This window comes from Hippocampus guttulatus, chromosome 13 (assembly GCF_054856545.1).
Source record: "Hippocampus guttulatus isolate MCC_2025c chromosome 13, RoL_Hgut_1.0, whole genome shotgun sequence".
NCBI lineage: Eukaryota > Metazoa > Chordata > Actinopteri > Syngnathiformes > Syngnathidae > Hippocampus > Hippocampus guttulatus.
Window position 1 is genome coordinate 16107501 of NC_141273.1, and position 21079 is coordinate 16128579.

A 21079-nucleotide genomic window follows, 5' to 3' on the forward strand; every position below is an offset into this window, starting at 1 on the left:
AGGGTGTCCCCCCCGCCTAATGCCCGAAGACTGCTGGGATAGGCTCCAGCACCCCCCGCGACCCTAGTGAGGATTAAGCGGTTCGGAAAATGGATGGAGAATAGAGTCGTCAGAAGAAAATACATCCATGAAATCATGTCAGAACAATAATAACAAAAATGTATGCACTCCAACCAGCACTGAATTGGTGCTTAGCCTTTATGTAAGTTTGTTTCCTCCTTAGCCTCATCAGTCAGGGACAATGCTGTCACATCTTCCCTCTGCCAATGACTGACAAACCACAGATGGCTAACAGACGCCCCACACAGGAAATGCTGATATTAAAAGCAGCGGAAGTTGAATCACGAACAGGAGGCCGCTCAGATGGCCACAAGAGAGAAAATGCTTTTGGTGGCGTCATGGACTGACAGGATGGTGGCACAACGACACTAGTCCCAAAGACAGTCTTAACATTTGGCACACTTACTTAGCTAGTTAGCCAGGTAGCAGATAGCTAGGCAGTTATGTAGTTAGGTAGCTAGGTAGCTAAGTAATTATCTAGTAAGGGAGGTAGCTATCGAGTTAGCTAGGTAGCTTTCGAGTTAGCAAAACTACAACACCCAATTTCAGTGAAAGTTGGAATATAATTGCTCGAGTGCTGTCCACCTTTATGTCGGGTATTGCAAAAAAAGTAGCTCGCCAACCAGCAGGCCACCACCCAAATGAAAAAATTTTTTGAACGACCTGAATTTTTCCCTTATTTATGTCTTTGTTTTTTTCTCTAAAGTCAGACTTTTACATCAAAATGTCTGAATTATATTTGGAAGATTTGTATTCCCAGCAATGTTCGTCCTTTTACGAAAAAGTAGAAAGTAGAAACGTGACGAGAAATCGGAAGATATTCCAAATGAAAACATCCATCCATCCATCCATTTTCCGAACCGCTTGATCCTCACTTGGGTCGCGGGGGGTGCTGGAGCCTATCCCAGCCGTCTTCGGGCAGTAGGCGGGGACACCCTGAATCAGTTGCCAGCCAATCGCAGGGCACACAGAGACGAACAACCATTCACGCCCACACTCACACCTAGGGACAATTTAGAGCGTCCAATCAGCCTGCCATGCATGTTTTTGGAATGTGGGAGGAAACCGGAGCACCCGGAGAAAACCCACGCAGGCCCGGGGAGAACATGCAAACTCCACACAGGGAGGCCGGAGCTGGAATTGAACCCGGTACCTCTGCACTGTGAAGCCGACGTGCCAACCGCTGGACTACCAGGCCGCCTCAAATGAAAACATGTCCTTTTTTTTTTGTTTGTTTTATTTTTGCGATCAATTCACAGAGAAAAAAGTCGGAATAAAACCCCCCCAAAAACATTACATTTCATGCAACAATGTAGTTAAGTCACCTGCTGCCACGTTCTCATCAGCGTCCACACTCCCGATTGCAGAAACAGCTGCCAACACAAATGCGGCACACCAGGATTTTTCTTCCTGATTTTAAGCGAAGGTGTGCGCTCCCTAACCGCGTTGCCGTTCCACTTCAGCTGTTAAACACAATGGTGGGCGCTGATAAGAAAAGGCCTCTCTCACTTGAGCCACTGGCTTCCATGCACTCACTTCAGGCAGGAAAGGGGAGGAAGATCCATCTACCGTTGCCATGGTGACCACCGAGCGAGAGCGCAATCGCTATTTAGGCCGCGCTAGTAAAAAAAAAAAAACGCACACACTGACAACTCCGCGGCCTTGTGTGTGTGTGTGTGCGTGTGTGTACATGTGTGTATTTGCTGAAGAGGGTCGCTAGCAAGAACCGAGAAGAACAGTGTTATCGATGGGATGAATGACTAATTATTTCATTTTCGACTCTGTTCTCATAAAGTTTAACCCTCGGGCCTTGTTCGATTTTTCTTCCCTCTCACCTTGTTGTTCACGGCCAAAATTGAAACAAACCAGGCAGCTGTTTAACTGCTGGCCGCCCGCCAAGTTCGAAGACGATCAAATACAAATTGATTGATGCATAATTAATTTTTTTTTTAATAGACATTTTTGACCGTGGCTTGTGTTTTAAGTAATCATAAAGGAGTCCTTCATCAATGGACAAACAAGCCAACCGTTATCGCAATCTTCTAAAAAGGTCAAAAGACAGAACATTTGAAATGCGCTAGCACCCCCCCCCCCCCCCCCCCCCCCCCGGGGAAGATGAACACAGATGTTAATCTTCACTGTAATCGACTTTGAGAGTGACTGATTGTGGCGTCTAAAAAGCTGATGCTTACGTTGCCACGGTTACAGCCCGAGCACAGGCCACGACGGGATAGATGCGCACACGTATTATTCACCACAAAACCGCCTGTATCGAAGGTCAATTCACGACTTTTTAAAGAATACACGCTCATTTGAACGCATTGCATCCGGTGATGCATATGTGGCGCTTGTGTAACCCTCCGCTATCTGCGCTGCAAGGAACGGAGAGAAAAAAAACTGTCTAGATCTGGAGTCACGTTGGCTTCTGCACCATGAGTTTGAAGCACGCGCTGAGGAGTTTCGACTGAAATAGTGCAATGGTGCTGTTTTGTCTGGCTCTATTCGTGGGTGCGTGGACGGTTGTCTGTTGGAACCAAACGTACACACACCTGCGCCGCTGAAAGAGAGCCAATGCAAAAGCCGTGTGGAACGGTTTGCCTTTACAAAAGGTTAGATTGGATACGACACAGTCCGAAAATCACATCAACTGTGTCTTGATACGTGATGCGATACGGTACAAAGTGAGAAGATATAAAATCGAATCTAATATGTTCAGATACAGTACAATATGACACGATACAACTGTTAAGGTACGATACACTACAATATAATCCGTTAAGACGGGGAAAGATGTAAGATAAAATATGTCAAAATACAGTATAATATCATGCGATATAAGAAGACAAGATATAAAAACATATATAAGATACAATTTGATAAGCCGTGTTGGAATATGATATTACTTATGACACAATGTGAAAAGATACAATGTCAGGTACCAATGTTACGATACCGTACAATATTGTTATAATGATAAGGTACGGGTATTAAAATATAATATACGATACGATAAGATCAAATACGACATAAGATGCTCCATTGCTGTCACAATAGTGTTTCTTTATGTCACGTTAGCGCCATTCATTCCACGGGCTCGTCTGGATGAGCGCACTGAGCTGCGCGAAGAGCCACACAATCTGCGGGGAGCTCTGCAGGTGACTGTGAATTATTAAGGCTTGCCCCCCAGTGCCCTTTATGAATCCCAACCATGAGACGTGTCCGTATATACTGATTGCGTTGAGATATATGACACAAATAATGCTAAGATTTCTAAACATGTTCAGAAAGGTATATTTCTGCAACAAAAAAGACAGGACAAAACGCTACAAGTTTCAAATCCTAAAATATGTTACATAAGAGGATAAAATAATTTGAGATAAGGTGCAATATGATATGACAACATGCGATATATTTTAGAATTCAGTAAGTGATGAAGATGCAATGCAAGAATATGTGATCGGATACAGTATGATAAAATATGCTAAAATATGATATATGAAGTTTAGATGAACTATGAGATGCTATAATACAACTCAATGAGAGTAAATTACACTGAGTTATATGTTAAGATACGTTACAATATAATGCGCTGATGATTTCCAGTATCTTTTACAGTAACAAGAGCATTAGACAAAAACAACAATGAAAAAGATTTATATATCATTGTACGAAAGCAAGAAAAACACACACACACACCATTTTTAGAACATACACCGGTATTTTTTGAAATTGACACCGTAAAATGAATAAATAAATAAAAACTTAAGCCAGATGGGTGAACAAGTAAGCAAAATATTTTTTTTTCTTGTTTTCTCAAAATATTTCTCAAAAGAATGACTTTCAATTGTGCTACATGGCTGACAATATTCAATCAATAAAAAAATAATGAATACTATTGATTGAGTACTTTAAAATAAACTTTGTGTATAAATGTGAAATCTCAACAGGTAAACAGAATATACAGTACTCTAGCAACTGGACTCTTCACTCTTATGTCGTAAGGGTGGCGTCACGAGACGTCATATTGTTGTAACCGCATTAGTAAGGCTTTTTTTCATGAATTGGTAGAAAAGGGTTGGGTCACCGCTGAATGTTGTTCAACATAGCAGAAAGTGAATGTATGAGAAGCTTAAGCGAAAAGAGAGGTGGCAAAGACGTCGGGGTGAGACCACCGCCACTCGCGCGCGCGTCCTCGACCCCCTGTTACCTCGAAGGCAAGGCGCGTGCCCGACGCAGCGCACATCCGTCGCGGAGTGTCCGCCAGGGGGCAGCCGCGTCCCAGCGTGAGGCTGCGCCGCTCCCGCTGCATCGCAGAGAGGAAAATACCACCAGATGGCGGTTTAGGATTGCTGCTCTTCTCTGCGAGGCAACCTTCCGCTCGCACGGGCCAATTTGCCAATATAAAATAAGGCCAAATAATAAAAAAGGGGATCGATTCGTCGCTGCGGGACGTGACGCCGCAGCCGGGGATGGTCGTTTAAGGTGAGTGCCCGGTGGTTTTTTTGTCGTGCTTTTTTTTTTTGTGAGGCGGGAAAAGGGGGTGGGGGAGGAAGACGGGCGTACAGATTCAAGATGGTGGACGCGCTGGAAAAAGGGAAGGCTGCCGCTTGGTTGTTGGAAGGGAGGGGGATGGGCGCTAGCGGCGGCTAACGGAGGCCACTGTAGCCGTTTCCTCCTCGTCAGTTACCCGAGCCTAGCCCGCGAGCTAACTAGCTTAGCCATCCAAAATCAAACATGTCGCCGGTGGAACTCGTCAAAGACGGATCCGCCTCCTCGCCGCCCTTGTCCACCTGTCGCTGGAGTTGTCAACAAATACAAGAAGCCACGCTTGTGTGACGTCTTCTGTTTGTGTGCGTTGCGACTCTGATTGTACCTCGCTAGGAACCTAACACAACTGGGTTCTTTTCGAGGTTCATCCACACTCGCACACCCTCTGACTCCCTTTGCTTGCTCGTGTGGGCTTTAGTTGGTTTTCTGTTCTGTGCGAGGTGTGCAAAGAGCCCGGAGATAACTTCAGTTGGGATTGGCGCCGTGTAAATAAACCTGACTGCAAATGTGACGTGCTGACGCCGTGCCTCTTGTCTCTGCTTTCTACCTGTGTGTCAACAATAACAGTCGCCTTACAAGTTTTACTTCCTCTTGTATCTCAAATCACGAATTAAGCCAGTAGTTCACCATTTGCTGCTCACGGCGGGTCTTTCTCTTCCCGCCGAGCAGGTTGGGAAATATGAGTCACATCAGCTGGGGGTGAGGGGTTTGGATTTTCACCAAGCAACCAACAAATTGTAATAAGGGGTCCTCATTCTGGTCTACATCCCCGGACTGACCTATGAGCAGCAACTAGTTTTGATAGTGGGGTCACACGTGTGCCATGATGATGACAACCGCTTTGTTTACAGTCAGCATGTGACTTGCAGAACCACCTAAAGGTTGACACATCAGACATGAGATGTTGAGTGGTGTTGTGAGAGTGTAATGGGATTTCCGTCCAAATGTTTTATACATTTTTCAGCAAATATAGGCCGATGGGTTTCTTTCCAGGCCGATGACGATTAGTAGTAGTGGAGGCAGATAAACGATAGTTGGAGGTCAAAGGGAAAATATTGGCATCCAAATTTTTAAAACCACAAATTGCAACATGTCGTTTAAATGCCTTTAGGGCATGTTTGTTCACAACTTTTAGGATTTGCAACATTGAAAGCGTTTTTTTTTTTCTTTCTCGTTTAATCTCGCGACCATGGTGAGGATAAGCGGCTCGGATAATGGATGGATCTTGATAGCATTTTGTTGGAAAATTCGAACAAAAAGTGCAAGGAGCTCCCAGGTTCATCGGTTTTCGAAAGTTAAATGAAAACTTGAACAAAGAAATGGCTCGCTAAAGTTTTTGACAGAAAATGAATTTTTCCAAAATTTCAGGATAACTCAAAAGTTAAACTTTAAATTGTCTTTGTTCCATTTCGTGCCATCAAATTTAAGAAAGAAAGAAAGGCTAAAACCGATGTGTGTTAAATTGCTGAATATTGGTGCCGATAATCAACCCGGCCGGCAATCGTTCCTTTTTAAAAAAAAAAAATTTAAATTATTTTTATTTTTGGGGTGTGTGTGATTCATGGGAACATGTGATGTATGCCCATTTCCCTTTGCGAATATTGTGCGGCGAGCACAGCGCACCATGCGATGACGTCATACGAGAGAGTCTCTCTGCCGCAAGACGCTCGGCTGACTGTCAGCAAAAGTGATCATGGACAGATTGCTGATCCAGCTTTTGCACTTTGGAAGAACTGTCAGCATAAATACCGAGCTGTCGTGAAAAGGAGATTCAGTCGCCCGTGTCCTTTTTCGTCTGTATGGGAACGCAGGTGCATTCCCGCGTTAATGTCACTTGTTTTAATCATTCCAGAAATATTCCAATTTCTTTTGCCCCACGCCCCCACACTGTACAGATGATAAGTTACAGTGCAGTATGATATGATACAATTTGATGTGATACATAATATGATATTCGATGATACTGTCGGACATAATTCCTTACATGAAGAAAGTTGCGATACTACAAAACATGCGCTATGCTGCATTGCAATAAGATTGTGATAGAGGACCGCAACCCATAATTATTTTAATAATTATGTAAATAATCTTAATTTTTTTTTAATTAATCAAGTCAGATGACACTATTTTTTTTTCAATTTCTATCCCTTAGTCGAAAAACAGGACATTATCAAGAGTGCACTTAAAAAAAAAATCTTGATGATCTAAAAATGAAATGCAGTTGGTTGTTATTCTGTATGAATCATTTTCCTCAAACATGCATTTTTTTTAATACAAATACCCAAATATTCGATAGCTGCATCTCTCGTCGACAAATTTTTGTGAACGACACAAACGAGTTTCACTGAAGAACGCCCCCATAAATACATCGGACCGGCTTCCCTGTGGCGATTAATGAATGGTAACGGTCGAGGTAGGACTTTGGAGGAGGAGTTGATGTGGGGTGGGGGCAGTTCTGCTGCATGTTAACAATACAAAAGTGCCCCCCAGTCATCCATCATGGGTTTGAAACTGTCTGCAACTGGGCACTGCTCCAAAATGGAAACTTCTCTCTGAATGTGAAATGATTGTTGGATCTGTGTTGGCCTGGTTGATATCTTGCTTTTGTGTGCTCACTGTCTGCTTGCGGATTTTTTTTTTTTTTGCTGCCTCTATTTAAAATGCCAGCGTGGTGATGCTGTCTCTTATTATGTCATTCCTGTTCCGTAGGCTTCAGGGAGGTGCGCTTGCCGCTTGCCAGCAATTAAGCAGCTCGTTTTTAATGTTATGCAGGCGCCAGAAAAAGTGTTTGGGCTGGCAAGGTGAAACACATCCTCACCAGAAGAACAATAGTACAGAAAGAGCATGTCCTAGATTTCCAGTTTTTGCAAATAGCGATGCTTGATCGTGGTACGTCTTGCAATTCCGATGAAAAATGGTTGCTTATGTTCAAAGAAAAATGTTCAAAAGCTCAAATATCAGAGTCATGACAGTAACAACTTGACGTATCTGCGTGCGTGTGTGTGGACTTGAACCACGCTTCGCAAGTCCAGCCTGTGATTCATTGTTGGCTATTTTGCAGCCAAGCGACCGTGATGACTCTGGATGTTAAAAGTGAGCGCCTTCAAGCACGTCTCCAGTCTGTGCTATATTTGCGTCGCTCTTACTTGAATATTGATGCGCTCACCTGTTGTCACTGCTTGCCGCCGCGTCCGGTGCAAAGGAAGCGGGGAACTTTTTGGTGCGAGGGGTCGTTACGATGGACTTGGCATTTCGGAGGTGGTGATATAACCTGGACGATGATGATTTGATGTCAAAAGGAATAAAATCGTGGGCGTTTCATCCCCCCCTCCTCCCCCAACTTGGCTCAATGTGACCAACAAACACAACAGACGGGTTCATGCTGATTGGTCGCATTGTAGTGCAAGCCTGTGTACGAATACTTTTGCTCCCCGATGTCCAATGGGATGCGGTCGATCAATGGGTTATCTCACATGCTCCTCATCGTAAATTGATTGGTATCTTGCCGTGGGCGGCATCTCTCAGCCGAGCTGTGAATCCACGACGGTCTGGTGTAAATTTCAACGCCGTCGGTCATCCCGTTTTTTTCAGGCGCCTCGGAGATTTGCATGCGTGCGCCGCCTCCTTACAGCGCCGTTTCCAATCAGCTGACATCTGTCAAAAGTAGCGCCGTGCAACCCGAACGAGCCGTGCATGATGGCGAGGCTCGATCTCTATCCTCGACGCTCTGCGAAGGTTGTCGGGAATGGCGTTTGGGTCTGACAGTCTGCGCCGAGATGAGAAAGGAAAACAGGACGGGACGAATTAGTCAAACGCGTTTCTCCCCTCTGGCAACTTTCATAAACGGACAAGGCAAAGTTGCTGCGTCAGAGCCTTGACAGATCGTTTCTCGATTTGGCTTTTATTTGCCTGTGAAGAACAGCCTAACCCAGTCAACCTGAATATTGATTTCACGCAGCAAAAGTTAATCTTGCACGATGGATTCCATATTTATTCACCTCTGCCTCTGAGTTGATGCTCTGATCTCAAGGAAAGATTTACTCTTGGTCAGATATGGAATTTGCGTTTGGTGGGTTCGTGTCAGCGACATCATCTGACGCAGAGGGTTAAACATCTTCACTCAAGGGAGTCTCCACAAGTCCTCATTAGCACCACAAAAACCCGTTTGATTTATTCACGCTGCTTGTTTTTCACAAAATGGCAAACAAAATAGCCACCCACAGTCATGATTCCCAAAGCCGTGAGACTGAACCGGCGTCATTTCAACCAGATTGTAACAAGTGAATGTGGAATAAATGTGCTGATGTTCTTTCTCTGTGTCGTTTGAAGGGGGACGCTCAGAGAACCTTTTCGGAAGACACCTGGGAACCTTTTTTTGGTTTTCTTAAATCTTGAAGGCATTGCATAACAGCACCCAAACCTTAACACGTTCTTCCTTGGCCCGTTTGTCAAACCTCAGCGCAGTCTTGTGGAAATCCCCCGGCCAACCGTCAAATAGAAGGTCAAAGCAAAGCTTTAACTCAAGACGTGCCCCCCCCCCCCCCCACCCCACCCGACAGCCATTGCCGTTTTATCACACAACCAGCCTGCACGGCACAATCGAATTGAGATCTTAAGCGGCGACGTCCTTTCGTTGCCAAAAGACGGCTCGCGAGGCCTGCTTCCTCCGGATTAGGACCGCGTCACACGGGAGATCAGCGGTTTGACACACGCCGCAAACACACAATCACACGGCCATCTGCTCTTGCCGCAAAGTACTGTACGCTCATTCTTTCGACTACACACACACACGCGCGCGCGCACACACACATTCTGGAGGAGGAGGGGTGAGGAAGGATGCTGTGTGAATCGCACAAAGTTACAAGATCTCGACTGAAAAATGGAATCCCTGCCCCCACCACCACCACACACACACACACACACACCACCTCGGTGAGTGTGAATTAAAGATAAATGCGTCATAAGGGGGGAAAGGACAATGCAATGTGCGACGAGGCTGCCTTCTTGCCCCCTTTCGACACGAAACGGACCCGTGCGGCGGCGTGACGGCGATGTCGCCCCCTTACCCCCGCCGCCTGTTAAAACCGGGCCCCTTCACGCAAATGACCGGGCGATTTTTTTGACAGCAGAGCAGTCCCTTGAGATATGAGTGATCCAACTTTTGAGTTATTTGAGACTCGGTCATTGCGTCACCTCGAAATGTCGTACAGTCGACCCTTGCATACTTGAGGTTCAGCACCCGTAGATTTGCATATTTTCCTTTTTGTTTGGAGGGGGGGGGGGGGGTGATGCATTCGAACTTTGAGTTCCAAACTCAATTTTTTTATGTGAGCCCGTGTATAACTTGAAACGTTCTTAAATCAAGGTGTTATTTCCCATTGAAATAAATGAAAATGCTGTTAATCCGTCCCCGTCGCAAAGTGAAGTTATATTTACCCTTTTTTAAAAATCATGAATATAATGCAATATAGAAACACGTGGAAAATACGTGTGATTATAAATCTTTGGGAAAGTTCTGACATCCCTGTCAACATGGGAGCGGCTTCCGTCTTCATTCAACGTGGCCACTTGTGTGGGGTCTGTGATTGGGTGAATGTTTTGTTGGTGAATAAAATGGATGAAAATTTCCGTAATTTCCCGTCCGGCCCAGCCCCTGTCCCCTGCGGATAGCGGAGGTCGACTATGTCATTGCTATCGTAAACCCAAGCACCCCTCATCTTTCCATTTTGCGACATTACATTCCACTTGCTTTGTGGTCACACGTAGCCTTACAGCTGCCTAATTTTTCACCGCCACCTGCAGGACTGGAGTAGCATTGCATCAGCCTCGGTTTTTCAAATCAAACGAGTCATGTTTAGGATTATTGTGGCTTTTTCTTTTTTGTGGTTTTTTTCTCAAACCCCACTGTAGTATAATTAACTGTCATAAGATTGAACATAAATGTGGATCTTTGTCGTCGTTACCATGGAGCCCCCCCCACACACACACACGCGCGCGATTCTGCTCTGTAGGCATTTCATTGTTGCACCTCTCAGAGCTACTCGATAGATGAATGGAATCCCACTGACTTTTATCGTGGCGTTAAGTCACATGATCCTCATGTGAGACGTGCTCGCACTCGCAGTTCGCCCTCGCTGTGTTGTTTTCTCCTCACTCCCGCTGATGGATTTTGCAGATCTGCGCTGCGTGTGAAGCAGCTGTCGCTCTGCTGCAGTCAGAAAGCAAATAAATGCGAGTGGCGGTGATTTCGCAGCAGCAAGCAACGCAGCGTGATTGATGCTATTATCGGGAAAACAAGCGGACAACACTTCAACCGGTCATTTGGCTCTTTCCTTTCATGACAATGGAATTTGTTTTAGATTTTTTAACCTGACAGTCCATTCTTTGTGTTAGTGCTGAAAAATGAATTAGTAGTCGCTTGGATTTCTATCGCGTCTGTCAGGTTACATAAGAACATTTAACCTGCACATGGGTAGGCCTGTCACGCAAAATTTTACTAGACGACACATTTCGTCACGATAAAGTTTTTTTTTTTTTTTTAATACGTTAAATTGCACCTCTACAAAATATTTTCGGCTGCGGCGCTTCCACCTCACGTCAAAAGTTTCCAACGCATCGCTTCTGCAACGTATAAATCGGCGCCGCGTGTTTTTGCGCGGTTGCCGTCCACCCCGCTCCTTTCTCACTCAAACGCAACGTGAAAGCGGCTCCGCTCATGTCGGTTTCTTGGCAAGCTTGTCACATTTGAGAAAAATTGTCGCCTGAAGGGGTCGGAAAAGTTGCTCATTTGGCAAGACCGAGAGTGATTTTTCTTTGGCGTGTTCGCTTCACGTTGTTCGCAGCAATGTGCGAGCTTTGAATTATGTCAGCCTCCCAAGCGTTTCTTGAAAAATCGCCCTGACAAATAAAATGGAATCGGTAGCTAGAATGAATTACTCGTCCAACCACAGACACGCGGCAGTTAACTTGTCGCCGCGATTGACTTTCAATGCACAAAATGAAATCTTCTGAGTGTTGTTGACTTAATCACGGCTGCGCGTCCCTTCTCAGTAACACCCCCCCCTCATTCTCATGTCCAGTTGCCCCGTAACTCTACTTTGTCCAAATATCATGACGACTCCTAAAGCAATCGTATCTCTGTACTCGTGACATGAAGGTGGCCACGTTTGGAGTTGTCACACTGAGCTTCTACGCGCCATGTTCACACATTTGCACTCTCTCCAAATGCATTTTAAACCTCGTTTGACACTGAGAAACCGCCGACCCGCTCGTTTTGCTGTCACGTGACCGCGCCGCCGGCCCGTCGAGGCCAACCGGGACTCGTGTTCGCCGCGTCTATTTAAATCCGTACGTCCGCCCGGCCGCCTTCCCCGCGGAGACGCCGCCGTCTGGTTTATCGCCGTGAAACAGCTGAGAACCATTTAGGGAAATTTACACCGCAATAATAACGCCTGTGACAGTCCGAGGTGGTGGTGGTGGGGGGATTACCTCATTTGAGGTCTCCATGGGCTAGGTTGCCACGGAAACCGACCTTGGAATAAGAGAAAACGCTGTGCGCCGGTGACACCGACTTGTAACGTTTGTCTCAACTTGCTATTTATTTGCTTTGTATGAAGAGAAGCGGCGCTTGTGCGCAGGTGTAAAAATGTGATCCTCTCGAAACGGGACGTGATGTGATTGATGGCAGTTTTTTTTCTTCCTTTTTTCGCTGTTGCTGTTCTCGATAAAAACTCCAGAAATTGACAAGAAAAGCCTCATGACATATTATAAAAACATCAACTGGTTGTCAATACTTTTTTTTTAACAAAGCAAGTGATGGCAACTTTTGAATACCCGCACCGAGCACATTTTGGTCTCACACCCCCAGACAGATTTTAGCAGGGATTATTGAAGTTGAGACATGATTTGCTTTCACGGGCCACATAAAATGACAAAGCCGGCTGGATCTGGCCCCTGGGCCTTGAGTTTGACACCTGTGTCGTAAAGGATATACCCGTTTCTCAGTGCCAGTACAGCGGTACCTCAACTTGCGAGATTAATTGGTTCTGGAATTTTCTTAACTCGAAATTTTTGTCAGTAGAGACGCGTTTCCCATATAAATAAATGCCCTAATCCTTTTCCAAGCCCCCCCCAAAATTCAGACCTGAATCTTTTATCAAGCACCAAAATTCCTCAAAATATGTAACAAATACATGTTACAATTCGATTATTGCACAGTAAATGGGAATTGTGCATCATGTAAAAAACAAAGAATAGAGTAAAGACTAAAAATGATGTTCATTTAACTTTTAACTGCGTCCTCATCGTTTTTTGCCCTCTTTAGTTCACGTTCGCTCTCAGAAGTGGTTTTTGGCTGGCGTTTTGTCAAGAACTGATCCAAGGACATTTGCTTTTGTCGGCTTTTAACAATCCTTCGAAAACATCAGCATAGTGAGCGATCGCCCCGACTGGTGCACTTTTTCTGGGTAATTAACATTTACGTAAAGCTATGTGAATGCCTCATGGCCCGAGGGACGAATGACCTAGACGCTGCATAAACACTTATCTATCTCTCTCCACACATCGACACATTCGGTAGAGGTCCCTCTTAGCCAATGGGATGCCACGAAGATGCTAGCTAATAGCCAATGGCGGACCACCTCTAAGTATGTTGCGTTCAGGAAACCCGGAGCACCGAGTCGCGGCCCATCCTGTATTTTTTTTTTAACCTTTCGTATCTTGAAATTTCTTTCGTAACAAGAGAGGCGATATTTTCCGAATGACGCGTTTCGTAACTTGAAAATTTCGTATGAAGAGACGTTCGTAAGTAGAGGTGCCGCCGTAGACCCAAATCTCCCCTTTTTCTTATTGCTTGCGATTGTTCTTCTCATTTCAATACAGACAAGCGACATGATGCAAAAATATCCCCTTTCTTTTTATTTGGAGGCAAATACTGTCATCAACCGCTCCAGTGACATTCATGAGCGGCGCATCCAGTCATGTTTTTTGGCCCGCTCTGTTGCTCGCAGCACCCCGGAGATAAAGGCCTGTTCTTCTCCGAAATACACTTGTTCCGGTTCGTTTAGGAGGATTGGCCAGTCGGGACCGCACACGAGGTGCGCCGCGTAACGATGTCGCCGTCACCGCTCATTACACCCGCGCTGCAAGAAGGAGAGATACAGACGCTCGTTCCTACCAACTGCTGTCAGGCTGCTGAATAAAAAATAGCAACAATAATATTTAATAATTGAATGATGTGGAAAACAACTGTAAATAGCACTGCGATTTATCCATTTTGTATTTATATTGCACTTAATTGGACGGTGTTTGTTTGTTTTTTCTTCTTCTTTCTGCCTACATTCTTGCTGCTGGAGGCTGTAAATTTCCCCAGTGTGGGACTAATAAAGGATATCTTATCTTATCTTATTAAAATCTTGGCTGTCTGCAAACACCGTTCTGACGGTTCAAAAAAAAAAATCCTCCAGTACTGAGTTGTTTGGATAAGACTTACCCGCCCCCACTTGTTCTGTCGCCTTCTGGCGCTAAGTCATTAACAGCTGCTGTGTTTGTTGAAGTGTGACTGACCCCGTAAATCTCCTTTTATGTAATAACGCGGCTTTACGCACTCTCCGAAAACACATTTGAAGCCGGTGTGACCTGGAAGCGACGATGTTCTCAGCAACGCACGCTTCCTCCGGTATTTCTTCTGTAAATGAGAACGTTTTTGGAGTGTGCGTTTAACTGCTGCGTCTCAGGTGGGCTGACCCAGTCCCTGACGAAATAGCCGTGTGCTGTCATTAGCGGTGCGATGGATCGGTACAAAATCTGTTTTCTTTTTTTTTGTGGAGTTCACATTGGGTACTCTAGAAATATGATTGAGTGAGATTTTGGGCTGCGAGACAAAGTGGCATCAGGACCAGAGTACCAATTTTGCAGGCTATCCATCCATCCAATTTCCGATCCGCTTTATCCTCACAAGGGTCGCGGGGTTGCTGGAGCCTATCCCAGCTGTCCTCGGGCAGGCGGGGGGACACCCAAAACCGCTTGCCAGCCAATCGCAGGGCACGCGTAGACGAACAGCCATTCACGCTCACGATCACGCCGAGGGACAATTTCGAGTGCATTTTTCGGCTAAAAGAGCCCATTTGAGTCAGCCTGGTTTGCCAAAAATTGATCGGTAGCCACTGCAACCGTGTCAGACCGTCGGCATCAAAGTTTGCCGAGCCTTTTTCGCCGACTAAAACTGCCTTAGAAAAGGAATCTGGGGCTCTTGTCAGCCTACAGTGGGGCACTCCGTTAGCGGCTAGCTACTAACACTGGCAACACGTGCTGTATTATATTATGTCAGCGTAATTATTATTATTATTATTTTTTTTTTTGAGCGATTAAACATGACTTCACGATGACGTTGCCGGCAGCAATTTGTGACGGCAATATTAAGTGGCTTTGATGACAGTGGGGAAGACAAGGCAAGTCGGCCGCTACGCTAACACGCGCTGCCGGGAACAACTACAAAATAAAAGCGCGGCGTGGAATTGGCGTCCATGTATTGTTTTTGATTTTGAAGTTGGCCTCTTGGCTTTGGCCGCGTGATTGTTCATGTGTAGTATGAGCACTTCTTGCCGAAGCTGGCTCGACTTGTCTTCCCAACGTTGCATGCGGGAGGTACTCAAACTACTCATCTTGCCCCTATTTGACCGAACTCTGCAGAATCATCGCCAGACACAACAGCAGTCGACATACATTTCCAAATGTGCAGCGGAGTCGAGAAGTCTATTTTTGAATGAAGCAGCGATCGAATCTCCCCTTTCCGCGCGCCCTCCCTTTTCTCAACTCGGTCCCTCCTGTCCCCCACTTCCCACCCAATCAAACCAGCTCTCTCGGCTGTCGGGCTTATGACCCTCACCGGTCGCCATGGCAACGAGGGCCTGCCTCCCGGAGAACGCGGCGTGCATGTTAAGTGCTTTTCTCGGAGGCTCGCCGTCTCATCTGTCGTGCCGTACATTCTCTCACATGCACGCAAATAAATTACAGCTCGCGATCAGGGCTGTCGCTGTCGGGTATTTTTAGAATTGATGAATTGGATTATAAAATTCAGCATTCAGACGTATTCCAAAATAATTTCCCCCCCCCTTTTTTCTACACGTTTTTCACGCAACCAAATGTGTCATTCTGTGAATGAAAGTGTCGCATGTTAGAAGAGCAATACGACGCAAGATATCAACTTGAATATGTCTGAAAAATATATATATATTGTCAATATTTTGTCCCTCGAAACGATGAAAAGGAAGCATTGGGGGTTGTTTTAAATTTGTCCACACGATACAATTTTTCTTTTAAAAAATATCCAGGATGGTGTCGGCCAACAGCAGCTCCTTGCGAGTGTTCTCATTTTGTATTTGCGTGTTTGACGGCTTGCTGGCTGTATTCTGTAAACGCCAGAAAGTGCAGCGGTGACGGTGGCTCTCCTTGCCTGCATGCAAGGACATTATGGTAAATGTTCCCTCATGCCCCCCTTTTTAATTTTTTTTTTTCCTTTTCCAGGGTGCTCTCATCTCTCAATTTTTTTTTTTCATCTGGCAACACAAAGCGAAAAATAATTGAGACCTTGTTTAATTTAAAATAGTACACATCGCAGGAATTCCAGGCTCCCAAGAGTGAATATTCTCGGATATTTTTTGGTGGTGCATCTTGAAAGCAAGCTGATTGTATTTGTTATGAATCCAAATCAAATATTTGCAACATGTGCTCAACATTTTTTTGTTTCAAATGATCGACAGTTGTGTGCGTGTGTGTGTGTGTGTGTGTGTGTGTGTGTGTGTGTGTGTGTGTGTGTGTGTGTGTGTGTGTGAGAGAAGAAGAGAATGTCCCCCAGGCATTTCCTATCCCTCCTTGAGTTCGTCGGCACAGAAAACAACAATTGATTTATCTAAAAAGAGTCTTGCGTGCAAATGAGCCCGCAATTGTCTGCGAGTCTGACGCTCGGCCCTGTCGGTTCGTCTGACTCATTTTTCATCACACTCGAGCACCATCGTCAGCCGGTGGTGTCGGCTGAATTTCGATGCATTCAGCTTGTGGCAAGGTTCACCTTTTAAACGGGAAGAAAATTGACATTCTCTGAAATGAGCGAGCAACGTTTTGTCATGAATAGGCATTCGATTGGTGGGAGGTCTTTATTTGTGCCAGCATGTTTTTAGAATCGTATCAAACAGCGTTATTGATATGCAACAATCCATCGAATAAAGACTTAGCCCTGCCTTGAATCGCGTTGGGGAGAAAAAAAACGTAATTGATATGTACTGTACATATATGGGATGGGTATCGAGCCAATTGCGGCCTTATTTCAAGATATTATTTGTCTCACAATGGAGAAATTCCCAATTTACCACAGCAAAATCATGAAAGGGAGAATGTAGAAGACAAAAAGTATATCAATAAATATAAATGGAAGCATATTCAAAATGGGTGATTGGGTGAGAGGCCAGGTTTTCAGGACCGTCTATTCAATAGCCTGACAGCAGTCAGGCTCCTTCATTGATTTCAGTTCATTCGATATGTAGAGCTAGTTGTTTGTGTTTTGTTTTGGACTGAAATTCTCCATTGCAGAGTGACTTTTTTCCCCTTTTGTCAGAATAAAACAAAAGGTGCTTCTTTCAAATGATCTGTCATTGATCCCAAAGACATTTTATGTGTCAAAAGCTTTGGTCCTCACCCAAGATCTAACTCACTTTTATGAACGGAGTTGTTACAGTAACAACCTGGTTTTGTTTTTTCTCTCATCATTCATTCGTAGCATCGACAAATCATACCAAAAAGATATATTAATAATAATAATACATTTTATTTATAAGCGCCTACTAGACTAAACTATCCCTCAAGCAGTCCTTAACCCCCCCCCCCCCCCCACCACCACCACCACCACCAGACAAAACAAGACCTCTCTTCCAGCGTTACATTGAGATTTGACCCAATTCATATTCGTAGAATGCCCCCCCCCCCACACACACACACACACACATACATTTTTTGGTCGGCAGCTGATGCGTTTGAGCTTCTCAAGCTCAGCACGGTGCGAGAGGCAGTATTCAAATACACACTCTCTTAGCCTGCCCCCTACTGTCGCCCAGACCTCCTTTCAAACACACGCGCATACGCTCACACACACACACACAAAAACACACACACACATACACACTCTGGGGGTAAAAAGTGCACCCCCGAAGTAATATAAGCAAGCGGGACGTCACTTGAAAGCCCCCCCAGGAGGTTTAATTTACATTGTGGAATTTTCACAACCAAGTTTGGACCAATTAAGCCCCTGATTGTGCAGTTGGGCAGCAGACCGGAGGTGAAGGACTTTGCGGATCATACTGCTTACAGTGGTTGTTGCCAGAAACTGCACCGGCTTTGTGCGCGGCCCTCATTAGCATAAAAGCAGGAAGACAATGAACGTGACCGTTGCTTTTCATGGCGTCGAGTCCGCGGTGGGATCGAAGTTGCAAACGTTTTTGAAAACTTTCCACCTATTCCAATATCACCATCCTTTTTTTTTCCTTTACAAAAGACCTTTTCTTGATGCGTGTCTTGCAAGACGATTTTCTTTTCATGTCGAGTTGATGTTGTCGAATATGTAGTGTAGTTTTTAAAGCCGGCAAACTCGTGTAAAAAAAAAAAAAAAGATCCTCTTGTTCCTTGGAATTATTTTACTCTGTAGTTCCCCACTTGGCCAGTTAGTGTCATCCTCTCGCCATTTTATGAGCCGATACAGTGAAAACTGAACTCTCCCCTCATTGCGGGGGTTTTTGCCCCACGGACCGGTTTAATGTCAGACAATATTTCCTGGGACCGGCCTGATAAATACAACGGCCGGAGAAATACAATAAAGTAATATGATATGACCTGCATGAAACCTGCGGTATTTTCTAAAAATAATATACCCGAATCATGACACGAGGAACTTCCTATCTGGTCGCTATGGTAACATTAAAACGTGCCTTCAAAATAAGATAAACCGCGAATAAAAACTGCATGAAAAATACGACTGACCCTCACTCACCTATTATGCAGAGTGGGCTTGGTGTGTGGGAATCTCCCGTTGAGATAAATCCGTATTTTAAATCGGACTCCTGATACTGTCTATTAAACGCATCCTTCTTTTTCTTGAAAGTCGTAGGCTCCTCTTCTGTCTCCTGGCTGGGCCTTTTCCCCTTTCCCAAAGAAACCTTCCAAAGACGTTTGTTTTTTTACTCATTTTGCTATCTCCTGGGTTTTTAGCGGTAACATATCACCTGATTGAGAAGCGCGCCTTCACCTGAGTCAAGAGTGACATACTGTAGACCAGGGGTGGCCAACCCATGGCTCGCGAGCCGCATGCGGCTCTTTGGCTGGGTCAATGCGGCTTCCGAGCTTTCACACGACGAGCGTCGAAAATGCCTCGGCGGCGGCGCTGCCATTCAAACAAGGGCGCTAAATACACAGAACTAACTACGTCAGTCTATCGTCAATCCTGTAACTTGATTGACCTACAGGGCAACTAATCAGATGACAACTGAATCATCAGATTGTGTGTGTGTGTAGATGGTTGCATGTGCGCAATCGGGTCGATGACGGGAGGTTCGTCGCTTCGAAAGTCGATCTTCGGTGAAATGTGTAGCAAGCTGACCCAAGTAGTAATTACTGCAGCTCGTGTGCGTGTGTGTGTGCGCGTGCATGTGCATGTGTGCGATGTGGCTCTTTGCAGCAACACAGTGGCTCAAAGTCTCTGACTGGTTGGCCACTCCTGCTGTAGACGGATGTAACAGAGAATATGGTAATTTTTCAAAATAAAACATCCTTCAGATTCCGAAATGAATAAAACTGAATGTAAGATATTTAATCTTTCTGTGCGGCCCGGGGTTCAGGGACCACTGTCCTAAAATGACAGTTCACTTCCAATTACTAATCATCATATGTTTGTTTGTTTTTTTTTAAACCTCTCTCCAGGAACAGAAAACAGTTAAGAGCCAGACTGCAGTCCGTCCTGGAGCCTTTCTACCCCCTCCCGCCCCATCCGACTCTCCCCCCCCCCACCCGAACCTCGTCGTGACTTTCAGACCTGAGACGCGCACAACATACGGACACCTCGCCGCCACCCCGAAGCCGCCAGGATGATCACCTCAGAGCTCTCCGTGCTCCAGTGAGTGACACTCTTCACAACCTCAACTTGTCTTCCAAAAAAAAAAAAAAAACCTGATGAGGAGCAAGTCAGCCTGACGGAAAATTTAAAGACGAGCCCAAGCCGTTGAAAGAGAAGAAGCTTGTGGCAAATTCTTCTTGTCATTTTTGATGTGATGAACAACATGAGAGGCACTCGCAGACTTTGTGGCTCAGTCCAACTTGGTGTTGAGCACACAAGAGGATTTGCTTTGCAAAAAAAAAAAAAAAATTGTCATTCTGCATTTTTTCCCCCCACTTAAGTCGCTTTGTGCAACCCAACAAAAGATGCATCAATTACTCCAAGCGAATGCAGTTTCTCATCCCGCCCACTGTCTGCAAAAATACTCGCCCTGTTTTTGAATAGCTTTGCTAATTTTGAAATGATTTAAATTGCGCGCTGTTAGAGACTCGTCCAATGAGTCGGGGGCCACGGATGCAGTGGGCCTCAGCATGAGCATGGCGGACATGGAGGACCCCGAGGTGAAGGGCAAGAAGAAGCGAGGGAGGCCTGGCAAACAAGCACAGGTAAGACAAAAAGAAGGAGTTGAACATCAGAACCACCCCGCCCCCAACTCATTGGTGCCTGTAACCGAACGTTCCCCTCTGTACAGACGGCCAATAAGAAGCCCCGCAAGACGCCGGCGGACAAGGCGGTGGGCGTGGCCAGGGGGCGAGGCAAAGCCAACGGCGTGGCCCAACACAACGGCGACAGCTCGGAGCCCATCACTCTGTTCGAAGTGGTCAAGCTGGGAAAGAGCGCCATGCAGGTGGGCCCGGCACGAGCATGCGAAATGTCCAATGCAAGTGGGTAGCTAACTTGGACCGTTTTGTTTGTGTATTTTATTTATTCATTTTCTCCGCGTGTGTTTAGTCGGTGGTGGACGAGTGGATCGAGTCGTACAAGCAGGACAGAGACTTGGCCCTGCTGGATCTCATCAACTTTTTTATCCAGTGCTCCGGGTGCAAAGGTACGACAGAAGAACGGCGCTGCAGCTCGGCGTCTGGGAAGTGAGAATTGCTGGTTTTGTGTTCATCGAAAGACACTTCTTCCGCCCTCGTCAGGCACGGTGAGGATCGAGATGTTCCGCAACATGCAGAACGCCGAGATCATTCGCAAGATGACGGAGGAGTTTGATGAGGTAAAGCGGTGAAGCCGCTGGAAGATAAAATCCCTCTCACACTGACAGTTTTTCTGTTGCTGCTCGGTATGAACGGAATACTGAGCCTTCGTATTTTGTACATCGCACCTTATGCAGCCAGTGACGTCATTCTCAATAAGATGACACATGTACAGTAT

General features: G+C 45.5%; 2 protein-coding genes across 3 annotated transcripts in view; one reads left to right on the forward strand and one right to left on the reverse strand.

The window, feature by feature from the left end:
- slc35g2a (solute carrier family 35 member G2a) overlaps positions 1-4415 on the reverse strand; it is an 8601-nt gene extending 4186 nt beyond the window's left edge. Inside the window, exon 1 of one of the 2 annotated variants that reach the window (XM_086127832.1) lies at positions 4268-4415. The gene's annotated coding sequence lies outside the window, so the exon portion shown is untranslated. Of the gene's footprint in view, positions 1-1385; positions 1555-4267 lie in introns of those variants that run through there. The other variant, XM_086127833.1, reaches the window with a different exon arrangement.
- The window catches only part of stag1a (STAG1 cohesin complex component a), a 28499-nt gene continuing 11814 nt past the window's right edge, over positions 4395-21079 (forward strand). The window contains exons 1-6 of the mRNA XM_086127829.1: positions 4395-4542; positions 19570-19762; positions 20187-20307; positions 20394-20549; positions 20654-20750; positions 20845-20921. Coding sequence (XP_085983955.1) covers positions 19734-19762; positions 20187-20307; positions 20394-20549; positions 20654-20750; positions 20845-20921 — 480 coding nt within the window. The 5' untranslated portion in view covers positions 4395-4542; positions 19570-19733. The remainder of the gene's footprint in view (positions 4543-19569; positions 19763-20186; positions 20308-20393; positions 20550-20653; positions 20751-20844; positions 20922-21079) is intronic.